We start from the raw sequence: 16,033 nt of genomic DNA on the forward strand, positions 1-16,033 counted from the left end.
GGTGCTGGCTTGGGCAGGCTGCACTGTGATTGGATCAAAGGTATCTGGTTGCTCGGGCAACAGCAGGAGGCGGCCATACCTGGAGCCATGCTATTGTGCTCAGGTGTGTCAATGAGCCCCTCACCTTGGACATGGCCTCTTCAAATTTGGTGTCATCGTAACTTGCAAATCTCCTCTATTGCATTAAATCCCCACAGACATTTTTTTATTCAGAGGAGAATAGTGGGAAGGAGGAAAATTGTGTGAGTAACCATCCTTCTTTAAAATCCACAAAGGACAGGTCAACAAATTCAGTGCAACATGTCGATCCAAGATCTGGCAAGCCATGGCCTGGACTATCCATTCATTGAGCACATATTCAAGGACCGCCTGGATCAATTCAACAATCTGGTCGCCGTGATGCTGCAGAATCTAAGAAATCTTGATAGCAATAAAAGGATGCCAGATTTTGGTGAGCTAACCTGATTTCTCTCTGAAGTCTGGGAATGGAAATTTCACGATTTCCTATATATTATGGCTGTGTGACGGCACCCATAATTGTTCGCATTTTATACAAATAAGTTGAAGGTGCCTCTGTGATCTTGGGTGTTGTCCCCTCCCAATCAGCCCAACATGCTGCAACATTTAAAAGAGACTAATCAGATCGGTGCTATTCGGTCCATCCAGCTTCGTGTTATCCTGTCAATTATCCTGCTTCAATCTCCGAATGGTGCCCGATTTTCTTTGTGGCTTGCTTTTTGAACCTATGTTTTCGTCTAGTCTCCTTTTTATTTTTGATAATGTTGGTGGAATGGAAATCATTCCAATTAGCTCTTGTCTCCCCTGTTGCATTCAAACCAACTCAGATTTGTTTGTTCTTAGGTGCTATAGGCCATCCTATGTCGCCAGTGCTGGAGATTTTTGTCCTACATCGTGATTCTAAGAATGGGGGAGCTGGAGTGGAGATTTGTGTTTCTGTTTTGTACTCACCTCCCCCATCTCCCTCACCTCCGCCATTTGGGCGGCACGATGGCACAGTGGTTAGCACTGCTGCCTCACAGCGCCAGAGACCCGGGTTCAATTCCCGCCCAGGCGACTGACTGTGTGGAGTTTGCACGTTCTCCCCGTGTCTGCGTGGGTTTCCTCCGGGTGCTCCGGTTTCCTCCCACCATCCAAAAGATGTGCAGGGTCAGGTGAATTGCCCATACTAAATTGCCTGTAGTGTTAGGTAAGGGGTAAATGTAGGGGTATGGGTGGGTTTCGCTTCGGCGGGTCGATGTGGACTTGTTGGGCCGAAGGGCCTGTTTCCACACTGTAATCTAATCTAATCTAATAGGCAGCAGTGTAGTAGCTGGAAAATTTTAAGAAATCAGCTATTACAAGGGGGCATAGCTTTAAATTAAGGGGGGGTAGGTATAGGACAGATGTTAGGGGTAGGTTCTTTACTCAGCGAGTCGTGAGTTCATGGAATGCCCTGCCAGTAGCAGTGGTGGACTCTCCCTCATTATGGGCATTTAAGCGGGCATTGGATAGGCATATGGAGGACAGTGGGCTAGTGTAGGTTAGGTGGGCTTGGATCGGCGCAACATCGAGGGCCGAAGGGCCTGTACTGCGCTGTATTCTTCTATGTTCTATCTGGTGAACTTGGAGTTGAGAGTGTGTTGCTGGAAAAGCACAGCAGGTCAGGCAGCATCTGAGGAGCAGGAAAATTGATGTCACGGGCATGAGCTCTCGATTTTCCTGCAGCTCGGATGCTGCCTGACCTGTTATGCTTTTCCAGCAACACACTCTCAACTCTGATCTCTAGCATTAGCAGACCTCACTGTCTCCCAGTTGGTGAGCTTTCCTACCTGAGTCAGCAGATTATGAGAGTTTAACCATCAAGGCTAACACTGCTGTTGGCAGCATTATCTGTCAGATGAAATGCTAAGTTGAGGCCCCCTCAGGTGGAAATTAAATATCCTATGGCACTATGTCAAAGAAGAACAGCAAAGTTATCCCTGATGCCCTGATCAATATTTATCTTGCATTCATTGCCAGACAGGTTGTGTAATTATTATCATACTGCTGTTTTGGGAGCTTGCTGTGCATAGAGTTGCTGTTATATTTATTCACACATTGGGTGTAGGTGTTGCTGTGTGAGCCAGCATTGATTGTCAATTCTTACTTACCCTTGAGAAGGAGGTTCTGGATCAATGGTGCTGGAAGAGCACAGCGGTTCAGGCAGCATCCAAGGAGCTTCAGCAAAATCGACCTTTCGGGCAAAAGCCCTTCATCAGGAATAAAGGCAGAGAGCCTGAAGCGTGGAGAGATAAGCTAGAGGAGGGTGGGGGTGGGGAGAGAGTAGATAGAGTAGCTTCAGGGCGAATCCTCTTGCAAGGATGCCTGCCTTAAAGAGGTTTTCCTCCTCTCTCTACAAGAATCTCAGGGAGTCCCTCTCCCACTGCAACTCCCAGGTCATTTCCTCTGCCCTGAAGCTACTCTATGCTACTCTCTCCCCACCCCCACCCTCCTCTAGCTTATCTCTTCACGCTTCAGGCTCTCTGCCTTTATTCCTGATGAAGGGCTTTTGCCTGAAACGTCGATTTTGCTGAAGCTCCTCGGATGCTGCCTGAACTGCTGTGCTCTTCCAGCACCATTGATCCAGAATCTGGTTTCCAGCATCTGCAGTCATTGTTTTTACCTTGAGAAGGAGGTGGTGAGCTGCCGTCTTGAACCACTGCAGTCCATTTGTGCAGGTGCAGCCGAATTAGTATACTATGTGCAGCTGCAATACTGAGCAGTGATGGTGTAAGGAGAAAATATTCTTGGATATGGTTCTAATCCAGCAGCAGTTTTGTCCTTGCTCGTGTCAAATTTCTTAAGTTTTGCTGCAGTCGTCCAGGCAAATGTAGGCTATTCCATAATATCCTGACTTTTGCTTGTAGATGATGGACAAACTTTGGGGAAGTGAGTTACTTAGTTTCTAGCCTCTGACCTTCTTTTGTAGCCAAACTATTTTCATGGAGAAAATGAGGACTGCAAAAGCTGGAGATCAGAGTTAAAATGTGTGGTGTTGGAAAAGCACAGCTGGTCAGGCAGCATCCGAGCAGCAGGCGAGTCGACATTTCGAGCATCAGCTCTTAATCAGGAATGTGGGAGTGCCCAAGAGGGCTGAGAATTAAATGGGAGGGGCGTGGGGCTGGAGGGGAGGTGGCTGGGAATATAATAGGTAGATGAAAGTGGGGGGTGATGCTGATAGTTCGGAGCAGAGGGTGGAGCGGATAGATGGGAAGGAAGATGGACAGCTAGGACAGTTCAAGAGGGCGGTGTTGAGTTGGAGGGTTGGATCTGGGATGAGGTGGGGGAGGGGAGATGAGGAAAATGGTGAAATTGACATTGATGTCATGTAGTTGGAGAGTCCCAAGGCGTAAGATTAGACATTCTTCCTCTAGGCTTCCGGTGGCGAGACTTTGGTGGTGGAGGAGGCTCAGGACTTGCAAGTCCTTGGTGGACTGGGAGGGGGAGTTGAAATGTTTGGCTGCAGGGTGTTGGGGTTGTTTAGCCCCTGTGTCCCAGAGATGTTCTCTGAAACATTCCTCAAATTGGCATTCTGTCTCCCCAGTGTAGAGGAGACCACATTGAGAGCAATGGATACAGTAGATAACTTGTATGGAGGTGCAAGAAAATCTCTGCCAGATTTGGAAGGATCCTTTGGGATGGAGGTGAGGAGATGGTGTGGGTGCAGGTTTATACCTGCTGTGGTAGCAAGGGACGGTGATCTGTCCAGTTCAGTTTCTGGTCAATGATAACACCCAGTGATGATGATGCAATTGAATGTCAAAGAGCAATAGTTAGAATCTCTCTTTTTGAAGACGGTCATTTTTTGACACTTTCATGATACAAATGTTACTTGCCAATTTTCAGCCCAACCTTACTGTCCAGGGCTTGCCTACTTGAGGAGCCAAGAATACTGTTGAACATAATGATGTCATCTGTGAACATCTCCATTTTGGACTTTATGATGGAGGGAAGGTCACTGGTGAAGATGGTTTGGCCAAGGACATTATTTTGGGAATTCCTGGAGTTGCAATAGCTGACCTCAAAACACCAAAGCCACTTTTCTTTGTGACAGGAATTAATCCAAACTCATGTCCGTCACTCCAGAGTCCCACACAGGGCGGCTGCTGGTCTGTCTCCTTCTTTGATTTCACTGCTCTCACTGCTTCTTTTAACCTCTGCTGTTGCTCCGGAGACTCACACAAATCCACTGCTGGTTCATCTGCTTTAGCCTCACTTCACTTGCTCCTTTTGATGATGCTTTTTGACCGTTTCAGTGTCCTCACCACTCACTCTCCTCTCCAATGACCATGCAGTGTGCATTTTTTAACTAAACAAAAATTTGGGGAGCAATCAATTTCTGGTGCATTTCTTATGACAATGTCATGACCATTAAGACTCAATTTGCTTGATTTGAACTTAAACAAAGCTTTTCAGCTCATTGTTCCCTGGTGCATTCTGAATGGTAACGATTATACCAATCTCAGTCCACTTGTCAATCAATCAGCATCCTCTTCTAATGCAAGATAAATTGTTGTTTCCTTCGAGATTTGGTATTCTTGTGATTTTGTCCTGATCAGTACAAGATGTAAAGCTTCTTTTCTAAGTAATACTCAAGTTTTATGCTAACAATTTCTTTGAATTTGAATTAAATTTATTGTCACATGTACCGAGGCACAGTGAAAAGCTTTGTCTTGCAAGCTATACAGACCGATCACATAGTTAAATAGCATAGATAAGTAAATAATAGACAAACAGCGGCAAAGCAAAAACACAGGTACAGGTGAATGCTAAGAGTTTGTGGGTTCATTCAGTATTCTAACAACAGTAGGAAGAAACTGTTTCGAATCCGGCTGGTGCATGTGTTCAGGCTTCTGTGCCTTCTCCCCAATGGTAGAGTTGTAGAATATGACTTATTTGCAAGCTGTTTCGTGCATACATCATGCATACAAATATCTTTCAATGTGTTTTTTCACCAGAACCAATGACTTACGATGAGTTTTATGATACCGTGCAAGATCTATTTAATGATGAATTGAAAGCTGAGTTCATAAAGGCATGTTTTAAGAAGATTAACATTGACGTGACAACACCCATTGACTGGTGTGAAGTAAGTTTTTATATCATTTTACATTATGCAGAAGTGACTTTAATTTTTTTCAAGCTGTTATGCCTTTTATTTCCAAGGTATTTATGAGATCAATTTAAAGATATGTGGTTTTATTTCTTCCATTATTTCCGAACAAATGTCCTGACATAATGTTTTTAGTTACAAACTGGATATCAGTAACACAGAAAATGTGAGAAAACAGATGGCTGTAAGAGCTGCTCCTTTTTTGAGATATTTTAGGTGTTGGAGGTGATCTCCTCAAATTCCAGGAACAGCAATTACTGTTGATATGCTGTTGGATTGTTTTGGAACTTTGAGGAAAAAAAGTCAAAATAACAGCACTTTTAAAAGGAAGAAAGACAGACAAAAGGCAGCTGAGCATACGGTCAGAGTGTATGAGAGAGCGAGAAAGAAACCTACACTGCTAACCGACACAGCAGTGAATCTGCTCAGTTACTGCCTTTGCTATTTGAGTTCATGTATTCCTGGACATCAGAGTGCATCTAGGAAAAATGAACAAACAATAAAATTCACAGCTGACCTTGGAGGAACCTGTGTGGGAGAGATCACAGCACAGGAACAGACAAGTGCATAGTTTTTAACATGTAACCTTGCTATAAGTCTACAGTAGTGAATAGCATGTGTTCTTTCTTGATTATATGGTTTATTGAAATCTGTCTCTTGATTAAATTTTAAAAATATAAAACAAATGTACAAAGTAAGCCTGGAGCACTGTTTTTAGGGGATAAGGACGGTGTTATTTTCTGGGTCTGCAGATTGTGAAGGAGCAAAGATGGACTTTAGTAGAGTGATATGCTTTTCATGTTGGATGTGTGAGTTTAGGAAGAGTTTCCATGTTACTGATGATTATGTCTGCAGGAAGTGCATTTGGTTGCAAATCCTATTGGATCGCATATATTGGTGGAAGCGACATTTAGAGGCAATGAGGAATTTACAAGACCGAGGGGGTGTGATGGATGGCAGTTACAGGAAGGGAGAAAAGCCGCGGATACGGTCAGGTAGATGGGTTAACGCCAGGAAGGGTAGGAGGGGTAGCCAGGCAGTGCAGGACTCTCCTGTGGCTATCCCCATCTCAAAAATATGCTGTTTTGGAAAATGTAGGGGATGATGGACTCTCAGGGGAATGCAGCACAAACAGCCAAGTTTCTGGTATTGAGACAGGCTCTAATGTAATGAGGGGTATGTCAGGATCCAAGCGATCAATTGTGATAGGGGCCTCTCTAGTCAGAGACACAGACAAACGTTTCTGCACCCACCAGCAAAAATCAGAATGGTGTGTTGCCTCCCTTGTAACAGGATCAAGGATGTCTCAGAGAGTTTGCAGAATGTTCTCAAAGGGAGAGGGACCAGCACGATGTCATTGTAGACATTGGAACCAACGACATAGGAAGGGAAAAGGATGAGATTCTAAATGGAGAATATAGACAGGTGGGAAGGAATTTAAAAAGAAGGTCTTCAAGGGAGTAATATCTGGATTATTCCCAGTACTACGAGCTAATGAGGGTAGGAATAGGAGGATAGAGCAGATAAATGTGTGGCTGCAGAGCTGGTGCATGGGAGAAGGATTCACATTTTTGGATCATTGGAACCTCTTCTAGAGTAGAAGTGACCTGTGCAAGAAGGACGGATTGCACCTGAATTGGAAGGGGGCTAATATACTGGCAGGGAGATTTGCTAGAGCTACTTGGGAGGATTTAAACTAGTAAGGTGGCAGGGTGGGATCCAGGAAGATACTGAGGAAATAGATCAATCTGAGTCTGGTACAGTTGTGAAAGTGAGCAAGTCAAGCAGTCAGGGCAGGAAGGAACAAAGCAGAGAACAAGGTAGAATTGATAATTTAAACTGCATTTATTTCAATGCAAGAGGACTAACAGGGAAGGCAGATGAACTCAGGGCATGGTTAGGAACATTGGACTAGGATATCATAGCAAATACAGGAACATGGCTTAGGGATGGACAGGGCTAGCAGCTTAATGTTCCAGGATATAAATGCTACAGAAAGGACAGAAAGGGAGGCAGGAGAGGAGGGGGAGTGGCATTTTTGACAAGGGATAGTATTACAGCTGTACTTAGGGAGGATATTCCTGGGAATACATCCAGGGACGTTATTTGTGTGGAACTGAGAAATAAGAAAAGGATGATCACCTTATTGGAATTGTATTATATACCCCTCCTAATAGTCAGGGGGAAATTGAGAAATCAATTTGTAAGGAGATTTCAGTTTTCTGAAAGAATAATTGGGTGGTTATGGTCGGGGATTTTAACTTTCCATACGTAGACTGGAACTGCCATAGTGTTAAGTGTATAGATGGAAAGGAATATGTTAAGTGCGTATAAGAAAATTTTCTGATTCAGTAAGTGGATGTACCTGCTAGAAAAGGTGCAAAATATGACCTACTCTTGGGAAATAAGGCAGGGCAGGTGACTAAGGTGTCAGTGGGGGAGCACTTTGGGGCCAGTGACCATAATTCTATTAGTTTTAAAATTGTGATGGAAAATGATAGACCAGATTGAAAAGTTGAAGTTCCAAGTTGGAGGAAGGCTAATTTTGACGGTATCAGGCAAGCACTTTCAAAAGCTGATTTGGGGCAGATGTTCGTAGATAAAGGGACAGCTGGAAAATGGGCAGCTTTCAGAAATGAGATATCGAGAGTCCAGAGATAGTATATTCCTGTTAGGATGTAAGGAAAGGCTGGTGGGTGTAGGGAATGCTGGGTGACTAAAGAAATTGAGACTTTGCTTCAGAAAAAGAAGGAAGAATATGACAGACATAGACAGCAGAGATCGAGTGAATCCTTAGAAGAGTATAAAGGCAATAGGAGTATACTTCAGAAGGAAATCAGGACAGCAAAGAGGGGACATATGATAGCTTTGGCAAACAAAATTAAGGCGAATCCAAAGGGATTTTATAAAATACATTAAGGACAAAAGGGTAACCAGAGAGAGAATCGGGCCCCTCAAAGATCAGCAAGGCAGCCTAGTTGTGGAGCCACAGTAGATGTGGGATATACTAATAGAATATTTTGCATCAATGTTTATTGTGGAGAAGGAAATGGAAGATATAGAATGCGTGGAACTAGATAGTGACATCTTGAAAAATGTCCATATTAAAAATTAGGGGGCGCTGGATGTCTTGAAATGCATAAAAGTGGATAAATCCCCAGGACCTGATCAGGTGTACTCCAGAACTATGTGTGAACCTTGGGAAGTGATTGCTGGGCCCTTGCTGAGATATTTGTATCATCAGTAGTCACAGGTGAGGTACCAGAAGACTGGAGGTGGCTAACATGGTACCAATATTTCAGAAAGGTGGTAAGGAAAAGCAAGGGAACTATAGACCGGTGAGCCTGATATTGGTGCTGGGCAAGTTGTTGGAGGGTATCCTGAGGGACACAATTTACGTGTATTTAGAAAGGCAAAAACTGATTAGGGAGAGTCAACATGGCTTTGTGCCTAGGAAATCATGTCTCATGAATTTGATTGAGTTTCTTGAAGAAGTAACAAAGAAGATTGCTGGGGGCAGAGCTGTGAATGTGATATATATCGACTTCAGTAAGGCACTCGACAAAGTTCCCCATGGGAGACTGGTGAGCAAGGTTAGATCTCATGGAATACAGGGAGAACTAGCCATTTGGATACAGAACTGGTTCAAAGGTAGAAGACAGAGGCTGGTGGTGGAGGATTGCTTTTCAGACTTGAAGCCTGTGACCAGTGGAGTGCCACAAGGACCGGTGCTGGGTCCGCTACTTTTTGTCATTTATATAAATTGATTTGGATGTGAACATAGGAACATGTGAACAGTTATTAAGTTTGCAGATGACAAAAAATTGGAGTTGTAGAGGACAGCAAAGAAGGTTACCTCAGATTACAACAGGATCTTGATCAGATGGGCCAATGGGTTGAGAAGTGTCAGATAGTATTTCATTTAGATAAATGTGAGGTGTTGCATTTTGGAAAAGCAAATCAGAGCAGGACTTATACACTTAATGGTAAGGTCCTAGGGAGTGTTGCTGAACAAAGAGACCTTGGAGTGCAGGTTCATAGTCCCTTGAACGTTGATTCATAGGTGGATAGGATAGTGAAGAAAGCATTTGATATGCTTTCCCTTATTGGTCAGAGCATTGAGTATAGGAGTTGGGAGGTCATGTTGCAGCTGTACAGGACATTGTTAGGCCATTTTTGGAATATTGCGTGCAATTCTGGCCTCCATCCTATTGGAAGGATGTTGTGAAACTTGAAAGGTATCAGAAAAGATTTACAAGGATGTTGCCAGGGTTGGAGGATTTGAGCTGTAGAGAGAGGCTGAGCAGGCTGGGCTGTTTTCCCTGGAGCGTTGGAGGCTGAGGGGTCACCTTATTGAGGATTATAAAATCATGAGGGGCATGGATAGGATAAATAGACAAGGTCTTTTACCTGGGGTCGGGGAGTCCAGAACTAGAGGGCGTAGGTTTAGGGTGAGAGGAGAAAGATATAAAAGAGACCTAAGGGGCTACGTTTTCATTAACAGAGTGGTACGTGTATGAAATGAGCTGCCAGAAGAAGTGGTGGAGGCTGGTACAATTGTAACATTTAAAAGGCATCTGGATAGGTCTATGAATAGGAAGGGTTTAGAGAAATATGGCTAAGTGCTGGCAGATGGGACTAGATTAGGTTCGGGTATTTGGTTGGCATGGACAAGTTCCTAGTGAAGCAATATGCAAACCAGCTAAAAAGAAATGAAACACAAAAGTGGTGTGAAAGGCTCAGGCACTTTCAAGAATTCAGTATACTCCCAAGCTGTGTTGTTGGTTGTTCGAATGGTCTGTTTCTGTGATGTAAATCTCTGTGACTCTGTGTATTTTATGGGAGGAGTAGTCACACAGCAGAGTGATTCACAGGGGCCAAGCCAAAATCTCAGAATGAAAATGGTTGAGCAGGAGCAGGTTAGAGGCTCACGACTGCAACTATTAAGAAAGCAAGGCATTCCTTATGTTAACTTATGGCTGTTGTGATTTTCTAATCTTTTCCATTAGAAATTAACTTGTGTTAGCTGTTACAATTCGAGTTGAGATCAGTGACTTGAAAAGAAATGAATGTCTGTGGAATGTTAAAAAGTGGAATGACAAAATTCCACTTTTTAAAACTTCCATTGTAACAGTCAAAACCAAAATCAAAGAAGGTTGAATTGACGCAAAGAATAGTTTTCAGTAGAAGCATTGAAGTTCCCTTTAACTTGTCAATGCAATGAAAGATTGCTTTCACAAATCCTTCTGTCTTACTTTCAGCACAAATTTGGGCACTTTTCAAAATCTTAAAATCTTGCGGTACACAGGGCCTCTCCCTTTTTCCACTCACTGGATTAAGCTCATGAGTGGATTTCACTGGCAGCTTTGTTCCATCTGAAATCTCTGGATGTGATCAACACTGACAAAGCATATTTCTACAAATCCACTCTCCCTCTCCCTGATGGTTCAGCCTCTTGGGGATTTTGTTCACTCGAACAACCAACAACACAGCTTGGGAGTATACTGAATTCTTGAATGTGCCTGAGCCTTTCACACCACTTTTGTGTTTCACTTCTTTTTAGCTGGTTTGCATATTGCTTCACTAGGAACTCAATGTGTCCTCATTTCTTCTGACACCCAAATATAAAAAAATGATTATAAAAATGATTACTTACAGCAAGCGTATGTTCTCTACACCACAAGCTGATGATTTTTCCCACTCACACCCATCAATAAGCTTATATTTGTGACTTTTGGTTACCTCTCTCATATCCCTATAGAAATAATAAATCACTATGTTACCTCAGAAATTACCTCACATCTCAGACATTTAATTACAATTCCCCTTCCAAAAACAAGCTTTACTTTGGTCAGAAGAACATAGAAAAATAACGGCAGGTAGGCAAGAGGTGGAAGATTAATGAAGGAGTAAGGTGCCAACTGGGTGAGGAGCTGGGTGGCAGGTTGGTGAAATGGTAGGGTAGCAGGTCAGTGGGTGCGTGCTTAGGGTAGGTTGGGGATGGGATGGGTTGAGTTGGTAGTTGAGTACTGATGGAGTGGGTCCAGTCAATGGGTGTGTCATCTTGGGAACCAGCGAATTGAGTGAAGTCCAGTCAGGTCATGCGGTGGGGAACATTGGGCTTGAGAGTAGGAGGTAAGTATTGGTGAATGGTGGAAGGGAGCTCGGAGTGGTGGGCTGGGATGGGGGCGGGTCCGACAAGGTGAGTGTGCAAGTCGCATCCAGGTCTGGGTGAAGTCAAGAGTCATGTTGAGTGCAGTGGGGACAAGCATAGGACTCGACACAGGGTGGGAGTGTAGTCAGTGGCTGAGCCTAGTGGGATCAGGTCAGGGATGAATCTTGTCAAGTTGGAGTATTGGGCATCAGATATCTTGGTGAGTTAAGGTGGGAGTGAAATCAGTATAATAGTTACCCAGGAATTAATGCCGGTTTTAATTCCTCTAATATTTCCTGGGATAGATATTAAGTGCTGTCAGCTGAAGCTCTCCAAAGTCCGTCTGACACTAACTTAGAGTTTGGAACTAGGTAATTACTCACAGGGAGTTTCAGCTTCCAGGGTAATTCTAGGCAGTCAATCATGTCATATGCACATGGTCCTCGTACACAACTATCGCAATGCTACCATTGCAATGACTAACTGGTCCATTATGAAACAAAAGTTATTGTTAGTGCAGGAGCAGAAATAGGAATTGGATTGAATATGCATACATGTTATTGAAGGTGCTAGGATAATTTGAGAGAACAGTCCATTAATTATACAGGATGCTGGATTTAGTCAATTGACAATAGATGACAAAGACAAAGAAATTATGTCAGACCTCTATAAAACACTGGTTCAGCTTCATCTGCAATATTGAGTAGAGTTCTCAGTGTTGGAAGGCCACTAGGTTTAGTGAGATTGGGAAGAATGAGGCCATGGAGGGGTTTAAGAATGTATTAAAACAAACTTTGCAAATCCCTGACCGTTAGTCACTGAGACGCGTAATCACAGCAGATTTCTAAGGTGGTGTTACTTTCCAGGCCAATCATCATCCACACTTGGAAATATACTGTAGTTTCTACAGTGCACCATATTTAGGAACATATTGGAAAGGATACAGAGGAGCTTTATTTATCTGGATGACATTTTGCATGAAGATTTTTGGTTATTTGGAGAGATTAGAGGACCCAGGACTGTTCTCCTGAGCGCAGTAGAATAAAAGGGGAGATCTATTTGAGATTTTTTTAAATTGCAGGGGGTTTCGGTAAGAATAAATATGGAAAACCTGTGCATTTGGCAATGGGTAATTAACCAGAGGACACAGGTTTAAAATAATTGGCAAAAGAATTAGAGGAAATGTAAAAAGAATTATTTTCACAGTAAATATTGCTAAGCTTGGCAATGCACCCCCTCAAATGTTGTGGCAACAGATTTCATAAGAATTTCAAACAGCAATCTTTCATGTGGTTGTAGGGAATTAACTTGCTGAGTTCTGCAGAAAAATCTGGAGTCTGGGGCTAAACTGAGCAGTTCTTTAAAGACACCCTGAACCAAAACAATAGGTTTTCCTCTCTGCTGTTTTGTCTATGATTCAAATCAGGTGTTATAATGTGTAACACAGATTGAGGGCTTCTTACGGCAATGTGGAGAAGTCTTTTGTGAACTTTATGCTTGGACTGAGCTGAATTAATGCTGCAATAAGTTGTCATTTTCGTTTTGAAAAAATAAAATGTTTATCATCTGAACTATCTTTATCAGCTTTACAAGCCATGCATCAGAACAAAAATGGTAGGTGAGAAACGTGTATATTGTTAACACGTATGTTTTTTGTCATGCAGCTTTTTGGATATTTTCCATCAGATGAAAAGAGTATCATGGACATCCTGCCGATATTCATGATTTCCAAGCGACAAAATATTGAAATGAGAGAAGGTATGCAACGGTTTCTATAAAATGTAAACAGTTATTAAATTGTGTCTATACACATTTTGGCTTTTGCTACTGAGAAATAGCTAAATGTAACAACCCAACTTGCCATTTATAATAAATAAATTAGACTGAATTAGACACTGGTTTAGTGTTTTCATTAACAATAATTACTCTGCAGTTCAGTTAGTCATGGTCAGGGGTGGGAAAAAAGGAAGGTGTGAAACAGGCAGAAACCTGAAAGCTGTGCATGAAGGAAAAAAAAAACACTGTACGGCCAATTCATCCTTGTTTAAATGTGTTGAGGCAGTGGACGTGGTTTACTTGGATTTTCAGAAGGCTTTTGATAAGGTCCTACATAAGAGATTAGAATGCAATATTAAAGGGCATGGTATTGGGGTGAGTGAACTTATTGCAGACAAGAAACAAAAAGTAGGAATAAAAAGGTAATTTTCCGAGTGACAGTCGGTGACGAGTGGGTTACCACAGTGTTGCACCCCAGTTATTCACAATATATACTATTGATTTAGATTAGTGCTGTAAATGTAATAAATCCAAGTTTGCAGATTACACAGAGCTGGTGGGAAAGTGAGTTGTGAGGGAGATGCAGAGATACTTCAGTGTGATCTGGACAAGCAAGGTGAGTGGGCAAATGCATGGCAGATAAAGTATAATGTGAATAAATATGAGTTACCATTTGCTTAGCAAAAACAGTTGGAAGGCATATTATTATTTGGATTGCAATAGAATGGGAAATGGAGGAAATGTAAAGACATCTGAGTTGAGAGTGTGGTGCTGGAAAAGCACAGACAGTCAGGCAGCATCCGAGGAGCAGGACAGTCAATGTTTCCAGCATAAGCTCTTCATCAGGAAAGGCATCCAGGTATCCTTTCACAGTAGTCACTAAAGGGAAACACGAAGGTGCAGCAGGCGATGAAGACAGTAAATCGTGTGTTGGCTTCCACAGCAAGAGGATTCAAGTATAGGAACGGGGATGTCTTGCTGCAATTGTCCAGGTCCTTTGTGAGACCACAGCTGGAGTACTGTGTGCAGTTTGGTTTCCTTATCTGAGGAAGAATGTTGTGGCTACGGAGGAAGTGTAACAAAGGTTTACCAGACTGATTTGTGAAATGACAGGATTGAAATATGAAAAGATGCTAATCAGTTAGCAATATATTTACTGGCATTCAGAAAAATGAGGAAGGGGATCTCATTGAAAGCTATAAAATTTGAACAGGACTGGACAGGGTAAATGCAGGAAGGATGTTCCTGATGACTCGGGGATCCAGAACCCTGAGTCCCAGTTTAAAGATATGGTATAGGACTGTGATGAGGAGAAATTCATTTCCCAAGTGTGTTTTGAACCTATGCAATTCTCTGCCACAGTGACCAAAACATGGCATGCTTGGAGGACAGAGTTAGATTTGGTTATTAGAATGAAAGGGATCAAAGGGAGAAAGTGGGAACAGAGTACTGAGTTGGATGATCAGCATGATTACGTTGAATTTTGGAGCAAGCTCAAAGGGCTGAGTGGCTGAAATCTGCTCCTGCTTTCAATGTTTCTATGTCTCTGAAATGCTGTATAAAACGCTGCTACGAATTTACACACAGCAAGAGTGCACAAACAATGATGGGATATTGGTCAACTAATCTATTTTAGTAATGTTGGTTGGAGGTAGCTTGGAAAGTATACAGGACAGAACTCTTTTCCACCTCTTTGGAATAGTAAATGGCAACGTTTGCCTCTGTCAGAGAGGGTAGATGGCCGTCTTGGTTTAAGATTGAATATGAAACAGAACATGTCTGATAGTGCATCACTCTCTTCATTCCTGAGTAAAGTAGCCAACTAGAGTTTGTGCATTTTCTCAATATTCTTTGAGCTAGCTTGGTATAACAGCCAGTTTTTTGAGAATTTTCTATCTTCGTGAAAAAAAAACTGGGCTTAATGAATCTGTATTTTGTCCTTGCTGTAAAATACTGACAATATTTTCAGTTCAGCAGCTGAGATCAACAAGCTCAGCAGAGATGAGTGAGAAAAACGAGGATCTTAGCCTGTACATTGCAATGCTCATAGCTATCAGCAGCTGAAGCATTGCAAAATGTAATTTTCACATTTTAATTTTCACATTTGCAAACTTTGTAAAGCTTGACTTTATGTTGAAACTTTATTCAGACATAAGGTCATACAGCATGGGATCAGACTCTTCAGTCTGATGCTGGTCCATGCTGACCAAGTTTCCCAAACTAAACTAATCCCATTTGACCATGTTTTGGCCCATATCCCTCTAAACCTTTTCTATTCATGTACCTGTCCTAACGTCTTTTAAATGTTGTACCTATACCTGCATCTCTGGCAGTTCATTATGAACCACCCTTTGTGTGAAAAAATTGCTGCTCAAGTCCCTTTTAAACTTTTATCCTCTCACTGTAAGTTTTGAATTCCCCCAGCCAAGGGCAAAGACCTTTGCTATTCACCTTATCTATGCTCCTCATGACTTTATAAACCTCAAAAAGGTCACCCCTCAACCTCTTTTGCTGCAGTGAATAAAGAGACCTATCCAGCCTCTCCTTATAAGTGAAACTCTCCATTCCTAGCAACATCTTTCTAAATCTTTTCTGAACCCTCTCCAATTTAATAATCCTTCCAATAGCAAGGCAACCAGAGCTACACGGCACGGTGGCTCAGTGGTTAGCACTGCTGCCTCACAGTGCCAGGGACCTGGGTTCGATTCCTGCCTCTGGCGACTGTCTGTGTGGAGTTTGCACATTCTCCCCCACCTCTGAGTGCTCCAGTTTCCTCCCACAATCTAAAGATGTGCAGGTTAGGTGAATTGGCTATGCTAAATTGCCCATAGTGTGAGGTACGTTAGTCAGGAGTAAATATAGGGGAATGGGTCTGGGTGGGTTACTCTTCGGAGGGTCGGTGTGGACTTGTTGGGCCGAAAGGCCTGTTTCCACACTGTAAGGAATCTAAT

General features: G+C 42.6%; 1 protein-coding gene across 1 annotated transcript in view; it reads left to right on the forward strand.

The window, feature by feature from the left end:
• Positions 1-300: 300 nt before the first annotated feature.
• The window catches only part of LOC122553173 (WD repeat-containing protein 64-like), a 135,079-nt gene continuing 119,346 nt past the window's right edge, over positions 301-16,033 (forward strand). Inside the window, exons 1-3 of the mRNA XM_087990995.1 lie at positions 301-451; positions 4,998-5,128; positions 12,971-13,064. Coding sequence (XP_087847121.1) covers positions 301-451; positions 4,998-5,128; positions 12,971-13,064 — 376 coding nt within the window. The remainder of the gene's footprint in view (positions 452-4,997; positions 5,129-12,970; positions 13,065-16,033) is intronic.

The sequence above is a fragment of the Chiloscyllium plagiosum genome, unplaced genomic scaffold (assembly GCF_037043375.1).
Source record: "Chiloscyllium plagiosum isolate Xiang-an unplaced genomic scaffold, Cpla_swu_hap1 HiC_scaffold_10, whole genome shotgun sequence".
NCBI classification, from domain to species: Eukaryota; Metazoa; Chordata; class Chondrichthyes; order Orectolobiformes; family Hemiscylliidae; genus Chiloscyllium; species Chiloscyllium plagiosum.